General features: G+C 44.8%; 2 protein-coding genes across 4 annotated transcripts in view; both read left to right on the top strand.

Annotated features, from left to right (window-relative positions):
* Positions 1 to 10,963, top strand: part of ZNF341 (zinc finger protein 341) — a 51,341-nt gene extending 40,378 nt beyond the window's left edge. For 2 of the 3 annotated variants that reach the window (XM_037012882.2, XM_073236708.1), the window contains exon 15: positions 659 to 1,927. In XM_037012882.2, coding sequence (XP_036868777.2) covers positions 659 to 1,185 — 527 coding nt within the window. In that variant the 3' untranslated portion in view covers positions 1,186 to 1,927. Of the gene's footprint in view, positions 1 to 658; positions 1,928 to 10,842 lie in introns of those variants that run through there. The other variant, XR_012131382.1, reaches the window with a different exon arrangement.
* Positions 10,964 to 11,029: 66 nt separating this feature from the next.
* The window catches only part of CHMP4B (charged multivesicular body protein 4B), a 46,853-nt gene continuing 38,736 nt past the window's right edge, over positions 11,030 to 19,146 (top strand). Inside the window, exon 1 of the mRNA XM_017666863.3 lies at positions 11,030 to 11,405. Within this exon, the coding sequence (XP_017522352.1) occupies positions 11,216 to 11,405 (190 nt within the window). The 5' untranslated portion in view covers positions 11,030 to 11,215. The remainder of the gene's footprint in view (positions 11,406 to 19,146) is intronic.

Genomic DNA, 19,146 nt, shown 5'->3' with positions numbered 1-19,146 from the left:
ATGGCTTCCACGGTGAAGGAGCGGCAAAGAGCAAAGCCTTGAGGCAGGAAAGAGACGGGGTATTTGAGACAAGGAAAGGTGGGTGGGAGGCCTGGAGCTCAGAGAACAAGTAGGAGTATGGAGGGGATGGGTTTGAGAGGTGAAGCAGGTGGTCGGACTGCTTGGTGCTTTGTGGTAAACTTAGGGAATCACTGGAAGGTTTAGATCAGGAAATGTCATGATCCTTTGTGTGTTTTATGAAGACATCTTTAGCTGCCTTTTAGGAAATGAGCTGATGGGGCCAGTGTGAGTCAGGCAGCTCGAGAGGAGAGATGATGATAACCTGGTAAAGTTAGCAAGGTTAGGGGGATGAGCAGGCTGTTTGAGACAGAGGGCAACAGCAAGTGCAAAGGCCCAGAGGCAGGAGTCAACTTGGTGCCCTTGAGGAGAGCGAGTATGGCTGGCACAGAGCAGGTGGCTAGGAGAAGGTGGGACATGAGACTAGAGAGAGCAGGGCCCACATCCCACAGATGCTTGCCCTTCCTTCTCTCCAGGACCTTTTCGCATACAGCTCCTTGCAGTGTCCCCAAGCCAGAGACTGGGTTTTATTCCATGTGCAGAGGCACTGTTGCAGGGGGAAGGGTCTGGGTATCTTTCACGACCTCCCCTCGCTTCCCAGGCATGAAGCTCCACAAGTGTGGCCTGTGCAGCAAGTCCTTCAGCCGCCGCGCACACCTTGCCGAGCACCAGCGCGCCCACACGGGTAACTACAAATTCCGCTGTGCAGGCTGCGCCAAGGGCTTTTCCCGGCATAAGTACCTCAAGGATCACCACTGCCGCCTCAGCCCCCAAAAGGATAAGGACCTGCAAGCCCGGCGGCCTCCCCGGAAGAGGGCAGCCCCACGCAGCAGCAGTGGTGGGCACAAGGTGGGGACTGCCTTGCCTGACCCGCTGGGGCTGGAGGAGCTGAAGGACACAGGGCCTGGGCCGGGGCCCGGGGCCACCCCAGGCAAGCCGCCCTTCCCAGAGCCAGATGCTGTGCTGTCGATCGTAGTGGGGGGCACTGTGGGTGGGGAGCCTGAGCTGGTGGTACCTGCACATGCCGAGGGGCTGGGCTCCAACCTGGCACTGGCAGAGCTGCAGGCAGGGGCCGAGGGCCCATGTGCCATGCTTGCTGTGCCTGTCTACATCCAGGCCTCGGAGTGAGGGACTTTTGGTGTTTTCTCCCAAAGCCTGGCCTGATGCTCGCCTTTGGGTCTGGGGCCTCTGGGGCCTCTGGGGCCAGACTGGAGATCCTTCCCAATGGAAGTGAGCCATTGACTGAACTCCTTTTAGAATGTCATTTATAAACCCCTGCCCATGGCTACCCTGCTGTGTCCCCTATCCTGCTGGAAAGCCCCGGAGCATTCTGGAATTTGAGGCAAGGCTGCCTATGGCTTCTAGGTGGGGGTGATGGCAAGAGAGATGGCTGAGCCTGAGCAGCCCAGAGTCTGGCTAATCTGGGCTGGTGATTGGGCTAAGAGAGGACAGGGTGGTCTGCCCACCTCTTCTATTGGCTGCCCTGGAGTGGCCTCTAGTCAAGCTGCTTTCTGGGAGGCCTGACATGGTCAGAGCCCTTCCTTCTCTACTGGACCTTTTCACATACAGCTCCACGCAATAACTCCGTGATGGAGGTGTTTAGGAGGTACTCAACTGTCGTGGTTAGAGTGCAGCTGTCAGCCAGTTCTGGCTTGAAGTCCAAGCCCTGCCACTCACTTGCTGTGGGACCTTGGGACCTTGGGTAAGTCACTTCAGCTCTCTGAGCCCTGTGTTTCTCATCTGTACAATGGGACTTATATGACAGTTCCACCTCATAGGGATGTCATGGGAATCCACTATGATGAAATGTGCAAAGGACTGGGCATAGTGCTCTGCACTTAGAAAGTGCTCAATAAATGTTTTTATCAAATGTGTGTCCAGTGGCTCGGGCCTAAAACTTGAGTTTCCTTCTTTGCCCCTAGGTGGCAGCACGCCCCCCTCCAAAGTTTTGGGGGCTTAGGCGTCCCATGGCACCTGGCACACAGCTGTGCTGTCCCATTAGCCATGGAGAGGTTTGGTGCTCTCAGAATGGTTATTTCAGAACATGGCCCATGGAAACACCCAGGGAAAGAGTTTATAGTTGCTTTTGGACATGCAGGATCCTGGAGCTCACCCCAAACCCGTGGGAATAAGAAACTCCTACCAGAGCCTGAGATCTGTCTTAAGCAGTCCTCTGGAGGCCTGTAGATACCCTGACCCCCAACGTGTCCCCCACCAGCTCCCCAAAAAATCTAGAGGGAAAGTCAACCAGGCTCATCAGGAAGGAGAAAAGAGGCCTTGACCAGTGTTTCCTCATTTCTCTTCACAACCACCCTGCTGGGTCGCACTGTATCAGTTGCAGGAGAGGAAACTGGGGCCCAAGAAGGGACAGGGCAGGACATGGCAGAGCTTGATGACTGAGTTGGACAATGGTATGTCCCTCTGACGTCAGTGCTGGGGCCCAGGGCTGGAGCACAGAGCAATTCTGACTTTCCCACAATCTTGGGAAGGTATGATGACATGCGAGGGACAAATGAGGCAACAGTGTCCAGCTTGGGGGATGAGGTCTGTGAGTGAACCCAGCCCTCCCAAAGGCCAGAGGGACTGGGTGGGGATAGGAAATCTATTTGGAAGAGGTGACATTTTAGCTGGGCCATGACACATAGTGCTTTGATGGATGGATAAATAGGTGATGATATACCAGGGAGAGCAAGGCACCAGCAAAGACTCAGGTGTGACAGTATAAGGACATTATTTCAGGGCCAGTGAATGGTACACAGTGACCAGAGATGGGGGTGGGTAGATCATGATAAATCACTCATATGCTTCAGGCTTCCACATGATGGGCCCTGTGCTAAGCATTTTATGTGCTATCACCTCAGCCCATTGGGAAGAATTCCTTATTTTATAGATGAGGAAATGGGAGCACAGAGAGACAAAGTTCCTTGCCTAAGCTCACACAGCTAGTAAATCACAGAGCTGGGGTTCAGGCTGGGGTGGCCTGCCTCATGTGCTGTTGGCTACTTTGCTCTATGGAAATAGGGGTTGATGTCAAACCAGAGAGGTCCTTGGATGCTGGGTTAAGGAATATGGACCTTATTCTCTACATAATGGAGGACCCACAAGAGGCATTAAACATTTAAAAAAATTGTGCCATTAATGGAAATGATAAAAACCACATCTCCATATTAATACAACTATTTAAGTTAAATTTCTGCCTCTTCCTGTCATATTCATGCACATTTACCAATAATCATGGGGATTAACATTTACCAGCATTTATGCCATATCTGGCATATGCTACTAAACACTTTGAGGTAGGTGCTGCTTTTAATCCCATTTTACATCTGAGATGGGGCAACAGGCACAGCAAAATTAAGCAGCCCAGTTATGCAGCTGTAAGTGGCAGAGCCAGGGCACAGAACAAGGGCCTTATGAGGATCAAGTCTAATATTTAATAGATTCAGAGTTGGACTGCAGGGGAGGAGGCTGGGACAATATTGTTCCTAGGTTGGCAGCTGGGGAAACTGAGGCCCAGAGAGGGCAAGACCTTTGGTCATGGGCCATTCAGAATTGACAGTAGAGCTACTCCAGGACCACAGAGCCCCTCAAAGAGCTAGACGGAGTGTAGTGTAAAGAAGGGCTGTTCTGAGTATCCAGGGTCCCACGGATTTTGGCATCAGGCAGAACTAGGTTTGAATCCTGGCTCTGCCCCTTCCCAGCTGTGCGACTGTGCCAAGCCACTTCACTTCTCTGAACCTCAATGTCTTCATGTGTCAAATGGGGAGAATAATACTCCATGATGTGGTTGTCAAAATTCAGAGAGAGAATCATGGTAAAGCAGAGATCACAAATTGGCAGTTCATGTTGAATCCAGCCTACTGATAAAATTTGTTTAGCTCACAACTTTTGAAAAATGAGCCAACATTTTTAAAACAGTGAAATTAAAAACCTAACTGCAATGGTAAAAAGTGAGATGCATTTCCTCTGTGTCAGGAACAGCCAAGGATGCTGCCATCATGACTTTAACATTATCTCGGAGGCCCAACCAAAGCAATAAGGCTTGAAAAGGAAAGAAATGGTAAACGGATTGGAAAGGGTGAAATAATACCAACGTCAGTATATAAAGATTCACTGTGTTCTTAGACTCTAGAAGCACTTAGGAAATAAAAGAAAATTGGGAGATTTCAAATAAAAATCTGGATTTTTGACTTCTATTGAAAATTAGGGTATTCGTCACAGGAGGGCAGCAGTCATGTGGGGCTGAGCTAGGGAGCCCCTTTCAGTGGGCACATGCCTTCCCAATGCCCATAGGCCCCTTTCTTCCCTACTGTCTCCCTGGCATTGTAGCTGAATGTCAGTTGCTATTTACTGTACTTGTATTGATTTATCTTAGAGTAGGGAAATAATTCTAATTTCCCATGTCTCTCAAAGATGGGAAAACAAGATGGCCAGTGAGAGTCACATGATTTTTCATGTTCCCAGCCCACTCTGTTCATCCATCTCACTGTCCGGACTCAATGGGTATATGCTTTGAGGAACCCTGTAACTCCTGCTTCCTTTTCTCCCTCCCACTTCCAGTCCTCTGTCTGCCTCTAAGCTAACTGACCTCAGTTTCTCTATCAATAAAGGTAGAGAGTTGAGTCATGGCTAACTTACGGACTGTCTACTAAGTGCCAACTCCTGTGCTCTGTGCTTTATTTACATGTCACCCTGTGGGAGAAGGCTCTCTTGTCATGCCCAGTTTACAAGTGGGAAACCAAGGCCCAGAGAGGTATAGCAACCTGCCCAAGGACTCACAGCCAGAATGTGTGGAGCTGGGCTTCACACCCAGGACCGACTCCAAAGTTCCTGCTTTGTCTTAAGATCTCACAGCTCTGATGGGCTGGGGTTTTATTTGAATCTACTTCTCTAAGGCTCGAACCATCGTACATCTCCTTGGCCACCACTACCCCATCCAGACTGCCAACCACTTGCATGGATGACTGTATCAACCTTCTCTTGACAGTGGCCCCAAGGATCTTTCTAGACCCTGAATTAGATTATGTTACTTTTCTGTTTAAAACCTTCTGGTTTGGTGGCTTCCTATCTCTCCCAGAATGAAATCTAAACTTTTCCCTGTAGATAGCAGGGTTCCCCAGGATGCGGCCCTTGTCTCTTACCACTCTTCTTCCCTCACACCAACCACTTCAGCCACAACTCCCCTCTTGCTAATCTTCCATCGCCATTCCTTCTGTCTAGAATGCTCTTTCCCCAGATTTTCATATGGCTGTGTCCCTCCCTCTATTCACCTTTGTTTAAAAGTAGTTTCCTCAGAGAGACCTTCTCTGGCCAAATCTGTCTAAAATAACCGCCACTCCACCCCCATCACACTCTAGTCCCCTTACCCTGCTTCACTTTTTTTATATTAATCATTTTTTTATTATCTGTTTGACTCATTAGAAACAAAAGGTCCACAAAGACAGGGACTTTTGTTTTGTTCACTGACATATCTGCAGTGCCTTGAACTGCCCAGTAATTGTTTGATCAATATTTGTTGAATGAACGAACAGCAGCAGCACTTTGAGAGAATAAGATTCACTCTACCCAGCCCCTCCTCCCATTCCATAGAGGCCAGTGGTGTTTCCTCTAGTAAGAATCTGCCGTGTAGGCTGAGAAACAGCTAACCCAAAGCCCTGGAACTTAATGTCTGATATAAAGGACACTTTCCTTTGTTTTAAGAGGGAGCTGAGAATACCTAGGACAAATGACAGAGGCGGTGGTTTGGAAGTCCCAGTTGATAGGAGAACCCAGGAGAACCAGTTGGACTGGTTTGTCTCCCCTGGGGAGGAAGGAGTGGATGTGGTAGCTGCAGGTCCTTCCAGCTCCCAAGGCTGCCACCACGTGACCGCCAGGGAGTCTCAGGACCTGAAGGGTGGTGGTCAGGGACATCAGCAGATTTCACCTCAGGGTTGGGGGAAACCTCCTGCTGCCAAGGGTGGCTGGTGTGTGATCAGGCAGAACTTCAGGGCCTTGGGTCCTTTGTAGAAGCACAGAGAATAAACTGAGGCCCAGAGAAGGGTCTTATCCAAGGTCTCATCAAGGCAAGGCTGAGCCCAGACCCAATTCTGTCCTCCAGCTCACTGCTATTTCAGTCTGTTCATTTGACAAGTATTTATCTAATACCTAATATTTGTCAGGCATAGTTCTAGACATTGACAATATATCGTAAACCAAACCCATAATGATCTGCAGGGATCCCCTGTGGAAGAAACAGAAGATAAACAACCACGTAAATGAGCAAATTACATTATGTTAGAAGGTGATGAATACTGTAGAAAAAAGAAAAAATACAAATGAGTAGAGGTTTTGGGGTGTGGGGTGGCAGGCAGGTTGTAGCATTATATGGGGTGGCCTGGAAAGCCTCACTGAGAAGGAAACATTTGGCCCTTTAGGGCACAGTGCGTGGTGCATAGCCTGCACCTGCTCAGATGGATGGGTATGGAGTGGCTCTGTAACCCATTCCCCATTAGCTCAAGGGCAGGGATCCCTTCAGGGTTCAATCTCCACTTGCCTCTCTCAGGTTCTGCTGGGTCTGTCATGCCCCTATTGCTAAATTCGCTCTATTCCCCAGGAAGGTCATACCTGCTCTCACACCCATCTCATTTCATTTATTTATGTGTTTGTGCTCATTCATTTGTATGTAGGCAGTATAGCATAGTGGCCAAACAGACTGTCTTTCCAGTAAGAATCCCAGCTCTGCCCCTACAATCTATGTGACTTTGGGCAAGCTGTTCACCCTGTCTCCCTAGTACCTAATGTTTAAATGGGTATAATAACAATGCCCACTTCATGCAGTTGTTGTGGGAGCTAAATGAGGCAATGGATATAAATGTCTTACTTAGCATAAAATGCTCAATAAGATTTTCTATTATATACTGGGGTTTCAAATGCCAGTGACATCACTTAATAATGGTGTGACTTTGGGCAAGACATTTAACCTCTCTAAGCTTGTTTCCTCAGCTGTGATCTGTACCTACCTCATAGGACTAAAGTTGGATGATTAAGTGAAATATTCCATGTAAGCCATCTGACTCTGAGTGAGGATGCAATAAATGTTAGTGATTTATTATTCCTGTTATTATTATTGTTTCTTTATTTTGTAAATATTTATTGGATACATATTCTGTGCCAGGCTTGTTACTTATGTTGTCACTGAATCCTCAGATTGGCCTGGTGAAGAAGATAGTGTCTATCATAGGTGGGGATATTGAGGCAGGTGACACACTTGCCACTTAACTGAATGGCAGAATTTCAGTTCTAATCTAGGTTTGTGTGATGGGCACCAAACCATATATTTTATTCATTACTTGAACAGTTTTTTTTAGATAAAATTGACATGACAAAAAAGTCACCATTTTAACTAATGTGTACAATTCAGTGCTTTTTAATTGGGTTGTTTATCTTTCTGTTTTTGAGTTGTAAGAGGTTTTTAAAAAATATAAATATTACCCCCTTCTCAGATATAGGATTTACCATTATTTTCTCCCATCTCATAGGTTGTCTTTTCACTTTCTTGATAGTGTTCTTTGCTGTACAAAAGTTTGTAATTTTGATGAAGTCCAATGTATTTTTTTCTTTTGTTGCTTGGGCTTTTGGTGTCACATTTAAAAACTTGCCTAATTGAAGGTCACAAAGATTTACACCAATGTTTCCTTCTAAGAGTTTTGTAGTTTTAGCTCTGGCATTTGGTCTGTGATCCATTTTGAGTTAATTTTTATATATGATCTGTGGTAGGGACACAAATGCATTCTTTTGTATTTGAATATCCAGTTATCCCAGCACCATTTGTTGAAAAGACAGTTGTTTCCCCATCGAATGGTCTTGGCACCCTGTTGAAAATCAACTGACCATAGACATATGGGTTTATTTCTGCACTCCCAATTCTATTCCATTGATCCATATGTCTATGTGTCTATCCTTATGCCAATACACATTATTTTGATGACTGTATCTTTATAGAAGGTTTTGACATCAGGAAGTGTGTATCCTCCAACTCTGTTTTGTCTACTCAGGGACCCTTGCAATTCCATATGAATTTTAGAATCAACTTGTCCATTTTCTGCAAAAAAGGCAGCTCTTAGATTTTGATAGGGGTTGTTTTGAATCTAGATAAATTTGGGAAGCATTACCTCCTTAATATTAATGTCTTCCAATCCATGAACATGCGATATCTTTCCATTTATTTAGGTCTTTAATTTCTTTCAAAAAGCATTATACTTTTCAGGTACAAGAGTTGTATTTCCTTGATTAAATTCATTCCTAACAATTTCTTCCTTTTGATGTTATTGTAAATGGAATTGTTTTCTTAATCTCATTTTTAGATTGTTCTTTGCTAATGTATAGAAGTACAACTGATTTTTGTTATGTTAATCTCCTGTCCTGCAACTTTGATGAACTCTTTTTTGTTTTAGTAGTTTTTTGTGAATTCTTTGGGGTTTTCTTTGTAGAAGATAATATCATATGCAAATAGAAATAGTTTTCTTTTTCAATCTGCATGTTGTTTATTTCATTTCCTTGCTCAACTGGCCCTGGCTAGAACTTCCAGTACAATGTTGAAGAGAAATGGTGAGGGTAGGCATCCTTATCTTGTTCCTGATCTTAGAGAGAAAGCTTTCAGTCTTTCACCATTAAATATGTTATCTGTGGATTTTCTCATACATGCTCTTTATTAGATTGAGCAGTTTTCTTCTATTCCTTTTTTGTTAAGTATTTTTTATCAGGAAGGGTGTTGGATGTAGTCTACTTGACTTTAAATCTAAAAATCAGCAAAATTATGTCTGTTGACCTGGTATAATTATGTAAGACCAAGTTTCATAATAACTTTTAGTATTCATAATTCAAAACATATTACTCATAATAGGTTTTATTAACTCAGCTTTTCTTGAAGGTTACAAATATATGGCTGGGTTTTTAATGAGCTAATACTAGTCAGCCATGGTTTCAAAGGGCTGTGGGTTTGCCTAAGAGACCAGAAAAATGAAGGCCAGGGAAACCCAGGATTGAGCCAGTCTATCCTGAAAATCTCTAACAAGGCAGTTGGATCCCTGGCCAGAATAGCAGCTACATTTCCCATACATTACCACTCCCATCCTACACTCCAGGCAGACATCACAAATCTATCTCAGCACATTTTTACAAGGAATCCTGATGTAGCCTCAGAATTTGTTCTCAACCCAGCAATCCAAGTGACCCACACCAGTTGATTGAGGTTGGTACTCAAGATTGAATCTTGAGTGTTCTGTTATCACATCCCCAAATGTTTTTCTGGGGTCCCAAAGTTATGACATGAGGAGTTCTGCTATCATCCTTAGTTTAACACACAACGATATTAGACTGTTGGTGGTGAGGTCTTCAGTGTCTGCCTGTTCATACTTATTTGGGTCATGGCTCAAACCTAACAAGTATCTTGCTACCTTATACCTCGTTGCATGACTTAAGAGAGGAGAGGAGACAAATTGCTTAGATGATAAGGGTTGCTGTACCCCTAAGGTAAGGCTTGATTGAAGCCTCCTTGTTTGTTTGTTTGTTTGTTTTAAATAAAAATATTGAATGTCTCAATTACAAAAACACAAGTATGACTTACGTTTCACAATTTATGCTGCTGTGAACCATTGACAGTTCTAGCATGTCTCTCACACTTGAAAAATTTCCTCTAACCTGCAAAGTTGGGTGAAATAAATTCTCCTATCCTCTGGAAATGGTTGCCTATATGTGCAGGCTGGGATTGTGGCAGATTACAAGACCATCACCACCAAAGACATGTTTTTATCCACATGTAGATCATAGTCTGGGGAGGAGACAAAACTTGTATGTGAAATAATAGATAAAAAGTTCAGTTAAGCTCTCATTTACTTGAAACTCTTTTCCAAGCAACTTCACACATTTGAAAGATCCAGAAAGGACTATAAAAAAGGCCTTTTGGAAGCCAGGTTTTTCTTCATTGGAGAGTACTTCAGACCCTCACTTAGAAAGCTCAGTTTTCATGCAAGATTAACATGTGAAAAAGACTAGAAGCAGCAAAATTAGAACAGTGAGCTTGGGGGGAGTATTGGCTATATGAGCATCCTCACTGCTAATGAATCAAGAGGTGATTCTTGAAGGCAAATTCAGGGAAAACTGAAATGCCTGACCAGCTGCACCTGTGTAATGCAGGGGCAACAAAATCCTCAATACTTCTGTTACTTTTGAAAGTTCTGTGTCTCTTCTTGGTTTAACTATTATGCATAATGATGGCTCAACACATAGGAATAAAATACAAACTTTTGAGCACCTACTGTGCTAGGTTTTAGTACTTTATGTACTATGCTAAGTACTTTACATTCCCTGTCTCACATAAACTTGGATATTGTTTTGTTATTATCATCTTCAGTTTACACTGGAAAGGGGGCACATAGAGTAGGGGAAATAATTTGCCTAAGTAAGTATTTAAGGTGGGTTTTGAACCTCTGCAGTTTAACTCCAATGCCAAGGCTGTTAGCCTTTACTAAGCTTTGAAGAATCTGTTAGGTGAATAAAGAGTAGAAAGGACTCCAGTAGAGGTAACAGTATAGCAAACATAAGCTAGTCACTCAATTTCTCTGAGCTTTTGGTTACTTACTTATAAAATAGCAACAGTATTATCTGTCATAGGCTTGTGAGAATTCAGTGTGATAATGCATGTAAAGCACTTTGCCCAATGCCTGGATCACAGAATGTGCATAATAATGTTAGTTACTGTTTTTGAAAATACTGTTATTTCTCCTCCTGTCCTACCCCTACAAAAAGGGCTCCAAGGAGACTACATTTCCCAGCATGCCAGCTCGTGCTTTGACTCTAGCTAGGCCCAAAAGGCGCGCCGTCGAGCGCCTTAAACCGGAAGACTATAGTATCCCGGCATGCAGTGCGCCACCCTCCGTTACATTCGAGGCACGACCAGCTCGTTGATCACCGGGATTTGTAGTCGGCGGCGTGTTGCTGTGACGCCGGCCGGGCCGGGCGTGGGGGCCTGTGGGAAGTGGCGCGGCCGGGCCCAGCTGCGGGGCGGAGGCGGCGGAGAGGCCTGCGGCAGCTGGGAGCGGCCGAGCCGAGAGCAGGCGCTGGAGCCGAGCCGAGCCTAGCGGGGAGCGGGCGGCGCAGGCCGGCGCGGCGAACAGCAACCATGTCGATGTTCGGGAAGCTGTTCGGGGCGGGAGGGGGTAAGGCCGGCAAGGGCGGCCCGACCCCCCAGGAAGCCATCCAGCGGCTGAGGGACACGGAGGAGATGCTAAGTAAGAAGCAGGAATTCCTCGAAGAGAAGATTGAGCAGGAACTGACGGCCGCTAAGAAGCACGGCACCAAAAACAAGCGCGGTGAGTCGGCCTGCCCACCCCCACCCCGTCCGCCGCGACTCGTCAGGCGCCCCCGGCCTGAACTCCTTCGTCAGACATGCCCCAGGGTCCCTTGGACCCAGGAATTCTCCCCGTCAGACTCCCTTCCATGCCTTTCAGTGTCCCTGAGCCTTGGACTCTTCCTCCGTGAGACTTGCTTTCCAGCCCTCACCCCTCAGGCTCTCACTCAGATCCTGATTTCACTTCAGTTTCTTTCTCCCTCACTACTTCTTTCTCATCCGCCTTTTCCTTCTCCCTCTGGCCTGCCCTCACCCACCTTCCCAGATCTTGTCGCCTGCTTACTCTTGGCTCATTTCGTTCCCCTTTACCCCCGCCCCAACCCACTTATGCCCTTCCTTGTCCCACCTCTGGAGTCCTGAGCTGCTTCTGGCCTCTCCCCACCCTCCTGACTCAGAATTCCTGAGAAGCCTCCTTGGTGGAGCGAAAAGGGAACTGGGTTTGAGGGGACTCCCTGAATCTGGCTGTGATCGCTTGCTGAGTGAACTTGAGCAAGTTGCTTTCCTTCTTAAGGCCTTATTTTCCCCATCCACCAGGGTTTGGGCTCCATGAGGCCTGAAGTGCATTTCAGCTCTGATTCATATGTGTTGTTGCCTCATAGCTGGGTCTTATCAGAGTTTCATGTGGTACAGGCCTTCACCCTGTGATTCACTGCTTCCCATCCCTCTGAACCACAGTGGGAACGCCACTCCTCCGGTTGTCCCAGCTCCTTCCCAGTCATCACTGCTGGGCTTCAGAGCAGGATATTGAACCTTGGGTGATGCTTATTTTACTTCCTTTTCTGGGCAAGTGCTTTGTATTTTTGTTAAGTGAGGTGAATGTGAAAATACTTTAGTAATAAAGAAATTTAGATATATTTTCTTTTTCTTTTTTTATGGCAATATGAGAGTGAACCATAGAGCCACAAGCTTCCGGGGTGGGTTTGTGGCAAAGGTGAGGGGGCTTAGGAGCTTCACAAACATGTATTTAACTCAGAAGTCTGTTAGTCATTAGGTTTGTGACTTTGACCTAGTTAATTTACCTCTGAAAAAAAGATCGTGGATTTACCGTAGGGGCTGCATAGTTGTTTTCAACCCATCCTGAGGATGGTCATCTGCTGATAGTCAAAAACGCTGAAATTTTTTTTTTTAACCAAAACACAGCTTCTGCCGTAAGAGGGAGAATACAGAAACAGACAGGAAAATAACTGATGAAAATATTGGAGTGATGGGGTGGGAAGGGATGCCACGTTAGATAGAGTGGTCAGGGAAGGCCTCTTTGAAAAGATCAAGTTTGAACTGAACCTGGAGAAGGAATCAGCCCTGTAAAAATCTAGAGGGGTCTTCAAAGCAGGGAGGACAGCATTAGGAAAAGGCCCACAGGTTGCCCTATTTTAAGAAAGAGAAGACTTCCTGTCTCTGGAATGTAATGATCGAGGAGGAGAATCATATGAAATAAATGGGTGGGGAGTGGACCTTGGACGTCCTGGTAGAGGTTGAGTTGTATTCCAAGTGATGGAAAGCTCTTCAAGGGTGTTATCCAGGAGTGTGTTCTTATCATTGGTAGAGTTTTAAAAACACCATCTGGCTGCTCTTTGGAAGTAGACCCCTGAGGACTGAGAGTGGGAGCTGGAAGATGACTGGAGACAGTTGTTGTCCATTTGTGGTCTGGACTCCAATTGCAGCTCTGGAGATGGAGATCAGGGTCAGATTTTGCTGTCTGTAGCTTTTTTCTCCGAAGATTCTGCCTCAGTCAGGACCATGTATTGTTCATGGTAATTAGAGTAGTTGTTTTTAACCAGTCTGCATTTTGGAATGCTCTGCCCATTGCAGGGTGGTGGAGGAGGGTTTCAGCTTCCCTCACTTCCCATCCAAGAGGGTGCAAATCTCCTGTGGTCTTTTGGTTGGGAGCTAGTCAGGTTTTTGTAGTTTTAGAGGTGACTGAATTGGCTTTCAAGAGGCTTGGAGAGAGGCTGACTGCCAGCAGACTGGAGGACCAATCTCAGTTAGTTGTACTTAGTGTGCACAAGCAGTCTGTCTTCCTGAGTTTGCCTGAGTGGACAGGAGCTACTGTAACCTGACCCTTCCTGGGGGGAAAGGTCCTATCTGCTTATTGGGATGGTGCTATGAGGTGTGAACACCACACCATACCATTCATTTAGTCACTTAGGGACTCGCTACTGTGCTGGGGCCTGGAGAATCAGAGATAAAAATATACTATGTCTGCCCTCCAGGGACTCAGGATTGGCAGTGTGTGTGTGTGTGTGTGTGTGTGTGTGTGTGTGTGTGTGTGTGTAAGAGAGAGAGAGAGAGAGAGGATAGAGAAGAAGGAGGGAGGGAGGGAGGAAAACATACCGGTTGGTGCTGACTGTTTGTTCATGACTGCAGAGGCTGTACAATAGGAGGTTCCTGTTTGGAGGGGAAAGTGCAAAGGAAGCCCCTCAGAGGAGGGAGATGGGAGATGGTTCAGTAAGAAATTTGGGGAGCTGTGAGAGACTGTGGGGCTGGAAAGTAGATAAATCACACTGGCCTGTAGCCTTCAGACTTGGACCTGAGACAGAAGAGACACACGAGTTTGGATTTTCAAAAGAGCACTCTAGGAGGAGCTAGGCTTCCTAGGAGTGTGGACTACCTAGGACGGGACTGGAGGTGGGAATCCAACAAGGGGTAAGGATAGAGTCTCACAGAGATGAATTTGAGCTTAGCGTTGTCACTTACACACTTTGTGCCTTGGGTAGGTTACTGTGCACCTCAGATGCCTCCTCTATAGACAGAGTACTAGTTTTTACCTTATTATGTTAGATTATGTTATGCATTCAATGCTCTTAGCACAGTGCTTGCCATATGGTAAGTGATCAATAGGTACTAGCTGTTATCATTAATACAAGGAGACTCATAATTATTCAGATGAGAACAAAGGGCCTAGAGTAGAAGCAGGGAAAACTAGAAAAGAAGTAATACATGTCAGACTTTTCTGAAGGTGAATCAAAAGAGGCTTGGTGATTTTTTGGAATTGTGGGCAGGATGGTAGAGAAGGAGAAGTTGAGGACAATTCCCAAGTTTACAGCTTGGACAACTGGGTGTATAGTGATACCATTAACCAAGTTGGGAAACACAGAAAAGGAGCTTCATAACTGTGTAGTTCTTTGAAGTTTATAAAACTCCTTTTTTCTTATGAGTCTCACAGCATCCACTGAGGATGTAATGGTCATGTTCATCCCTGTGTCCCCAGCACCTTACACAGTGCCTGACATATGGTTAATGCTCAGTATTTATTAAATCAGTGGAAACAACCTGTAAGTATGTTCTGTTAATCCCATTGTACAGAGAGGAAAATGAGGCTCAAGAGAGGATATAACTCAACTCAGAGACCAGTTCTTCTTGTGGTTGTGGGCATCTCATGTTCTGTTTATTTCCATGATGGCTACAGGCGTCATCATGACCTATGTTACTGCTCAGCTCATTAAACACTTACTTGTGCAAGGTGTGATGCTGAGTGGGGGAAAAAGAAGTGGGATGGGACCAGGCCCTGCCCTGTGAAGCATGTAGACAAGTATGAGTGCTGTCTTTGTGTTGTACACATTGGAAAGATGATTAATTGTCATTCAAAACAAATCTCTGAAACTCAAGTAGATTATTTGCAGAGTGCAGGTATGTTCTAGGCAGTGGCATCAGTTAGGGCCTTGAGCAAAAGTTGGATTGTGTTTTTTGCCAAATTTCTTTTCCTTTCCTATAGTCATGTATTTTTTTTAAATTCAAGTATCATTGATATACATTCTTATGAAGGTTTCACAAGAAAAACAATGTGGTTACTACATTCACCCATATTATCGAGTCTCCCCCATACCCCATTGCAGTCACTGCCCATCAGTATAGTAAGATGCCACAGTCACTACTTGTCTCCTCTGTGCTACACTGTCTTCCCTGTGACGTCCCCCACACCATGTGTACTAATCATAATACCCCTCAATCCCCATCTCCCACCCTCCCTCCCACCCTCCCCCACCTCTCCCCTTTGAGAGTCCCTTCTTGGGGTCTGTGAGTCTGCTGCTATTTTGTTCCTTCAGTTTTGCTTCATTGTTATACTCCAGTCATGTATTTGTTTTTAAATTGTGTCCTAGACCCCATTCTCAGTTCTGGGAATATAGAGAAACCAGACACAGTCCCTGCCATCCTAGGGACTTAAATATCATTACTTTCCTTTTCTATAAAGTAGAAAAATTACTCATCTCACAAGACTATGGTGAGGATTCACTAAGATAATGTATGAGAGAGTGTGACACGTAATGGATATTAAGTATACTTTTCTTTCCTTTTCTGATAAATTATTGTGGGTCAGATTTCTTTGGTTTGATTGTCAAAATGAAAAAGTTCTTTCACTGAGAACTGGATGGAAACCAGGATTTCAGTTCAGGTGAACTGACAAAAATCACCCAAACTTAAGTCTTCTTGGTACCTTTCTAACCAGTCCCCTGTTCATTTTCTGAGAGAGATAATCAAATATCAAATATTCTTTTTAAGGCATTGTAACTAGTTTTAAAACATCTACTGTAGGTGGTTCAGATTCCACTTTTTTCCTGTTTTATAAAGCTGAAAACACTTTATAGAAAGGATATATTTTAGTTTAACAAGAGAATTGTATGAGATTGGGAAATAGAGACTGGTTATATCAAATATACTACACTGGTACATTTCTATTGAATTTATGGATGCAGCTCAGTTCATTTACAGGTTAATTTAGGTTCAGCTGAAAATGTCTGATGGATGCAGAGAGGCCAGGCACTCATGGGAAATATGTCTTCATTACCTGTTCATTCCTGGAGCCAGGGTGGCTCTCTCCTGTTTAATAAAGTTGCTCTAAAATGTTAGCATGTGAAAAGACATCTTAGTAAGTTAAATTTATAGTGAATGTGGCCTTTTAGTTTTCTAAAATCAAGGTATCAGGTTGAAAAGGACAGCATCTTAATGGTGCATGTGCCAGCAGGATTCCTTGCCCAGAGGCCCCAGAGGGGAAAACCTGAAACCCACCCAGGGAGCTGAGCAGTGGGAATTTCCCTTGGTGTTGCTTAAGTTTCTTGTTGGAAGAAATGGTTGGCCAGATTGGGTTTGGTTTACTTCGTAAGACAGATGGAGTGTCAGAGAGGCCTTATGTGTTGGCTGTCCAAACATCCTTGTGCCTTTGATTCAAATGACGAAATCTCTTTTTGCCCCATTTGGCAGGGAGAATAAATATTTTAAGTGCCTGCCAGTGAGTGTGATCTGAAATTCAAGATAGATTTTGTTTGGAAGTTTAGCTAAATGTGAGTACCTTTGAACTGGACTGTTTTGCTCAGGGAAACTTTGAGTTGTTCTGGGTTGGCTTTGAGTGTGGAGAGTGAAGTCCTGGAGAACCACCTGTGAAGGTGTGTGCAAGCCAGACATCTTTGAGGCAGAACACCAGGACTTGATTTGTGTAGTGGTCCAGAGCCCTGAGATGGAGCCAGGGCCCACTGGGAAGAGGGGCGGAGTTCTTAAGGCCTTGAGGAATTCCTTTAGGCAGGAAAGGTTTATGAAAACTTGGTTCCCTTGCCCAGAATTGTTTTGTGCTGTGCCACTGTCCTTAAAAAAGTGAAAGAGAGGATATTCAAAAACAACTTTTGGTTGGTCATTTTTAGGAATGGATGTTTATATTTAGAAGGAAAATTTGAGCATAGCAACAGGAAACAACAACAGACCTAGCTGGATGTAGTGCTGGTCTATTTTTAAGGTGTTTGGCTCAAGTCAGCAGATGTTTATTGAGTTCCTTCTAGGAGGATAGCAGCATGGTGGTATAGGCAAAAGCTTTCTCAGTTCAACTGCCAGCTTCACCACTCAGCAGGACCTTGGCAGTTACTTATCCTCTCTGAGTCTCAATTTCCTCACCTGTAAAAAGGGAATAATAATACTTCTTTGGGTTCTTCTGAGCATGTGGAATAAGGTGATATATGTAGAGGGCCTAGCAGAGTGCCTGGCACACAGGAGAGATGTAAATGTTTGCTTGGTTTCCCAGGTATAGTCTTAGGCACATTGAGGATATAAAGATGGATAAGACACTACTTTCTCCCTGTAATGGCTCACAGTTCAGTGAGGAAGACACATACATGAACAAATAACTGATAAAAGGCAAACTGTGTTAAGTGTGCAAATGAAGTGTTAGAGGAAAATCTAACAGGAAGAGATTAATTCATCTGAGGGTTGGCAGGTTCGTCTCACCTAGCCACCCATCCAATTCCCAAATTCTCTTTGCAGTATTCCTGCCAAGTGATTAACCGCTGATTGAACCTCTCTGCTGACAGGATTTGTATTAGGTGCTCTATCCTCCCATACTACAGCATAGTCTATTGACAGCTCTGACTGTAAAATCACCTTTCTTACTTGAAACTAAAATGTTCCTTCCTGTAGTGCCTACCTCCAGTACAAGTTGGGGTGATTGGTCTATGGAGAAGCAGCTTGGACTGGTGGAAAGAATGTGGAATTTGGAGTTAGAGGGCTTTGGAGCTCTGACACTAGATGATTGTGAACAGTGTTTCTTCCATTGGGAAGAAAATAGGTTGCCAGTTCTGCCTCATGGGGCTACAGAGAACAGGTCGAATACCCCTTCAGCAGGACAGATCAGGGGAAGTGGTGCTTATGTTTCAAGCCTATACTTTACTAAGACAGATTTTCTCTGTTCCATTGACTGTTGCCTGATGTTTCTGTTCTTTCCTTGTTCCCCATCTCTGGATGTCCTCCTGTTTTATCAGCATTGCTTTTAAGGTGTGGAGTGGGCAGAGTTGAATATCTGAATATTCTAGCCAAGGTCTGAGCGCCATAGCCCAGAACCTGCAGGGCTATCCATTTGCCTAGGAATTAATTTGGTTCTGTGTGCTGTATGGCCCTGATAATTACCTTATCACTGAGACAGTTTTGTTGTTTTGTTTGAAAAGCAATTCTTAACAAAACCATCTGGCTGGCTTGAATCTCCCAAAGCTGGTATTTCTAGCTCTACCTCCTCCCTTACAGGACAGACCTGACTGGAGGGCTTATTTGAGGAATGCAGGAAAGCTATACATCTCTGTGGTTGTGGCTTTTTAGCAAAGAAGGTTATAGTGGTATGGTATAATGGAAAAGGTGTTGGGTTTGGGATTAGAAGACCTGAGAGCCACTTGCTAATTTTGTGATCTGGGGCAAGTTTCATCATACATCTGAGCATCAACTCGTTTAACTACAAAAACAGGGTAGATTTACTGCACATCTTTGCTTCTCAAAGCATGATCCGTGGGAACATTTGGGAAATTGTTAGAAATGCATACTCAGGCCCTACCCACACCTACTGAAGCAGAACCTGCACTTTTATTAGCTCCCCAGGTGGTTTTTATGCACATTAAAGTTTGAGAGACACCTCTCTATACTTACTGTGGGGATTAAATGAAAATGTTAGGCATTTTTCATTTGCCTGTGCCAATATTCATTCCTGGAGACTCAGGGATGCTCTGTCCTTGATCAGTTTTCTCACTTCTTTTGCTGCTCAAAGATTGAACTCTTATCCACCTTAACCTACTCCCATATACTTTCAACTCCTTCCAAACCTGGTGAGGTCACAGAAAGAGGTTTAGTGTAAGTCTGCCCTTCCCCCCTTGAAAAAGAACTTGAAGCACATGTTCACTGATGGGGTAACAGCCTTCTTAATGAAAGAAGCCAGTCATTTGGATAACTGACAAGTATTCAGT

The sequence above is a fragment of the Manis javanica genome, chromosome 5 (assembly GCF_040802235.1).
Source record: "Manis javanica isolate MJ-LG chromosome 5, MJ_LKY, whole genome shotgun sequence".
Taxonomy (NCBI): Eukaryota; Metazoa; Chordata; class Mammalia; order Pholidota; family Manidae; genus Manis; species Manis javanica.
This window is presented reverse-complemented; position numbering and strand designations above follow the sequence as displayed.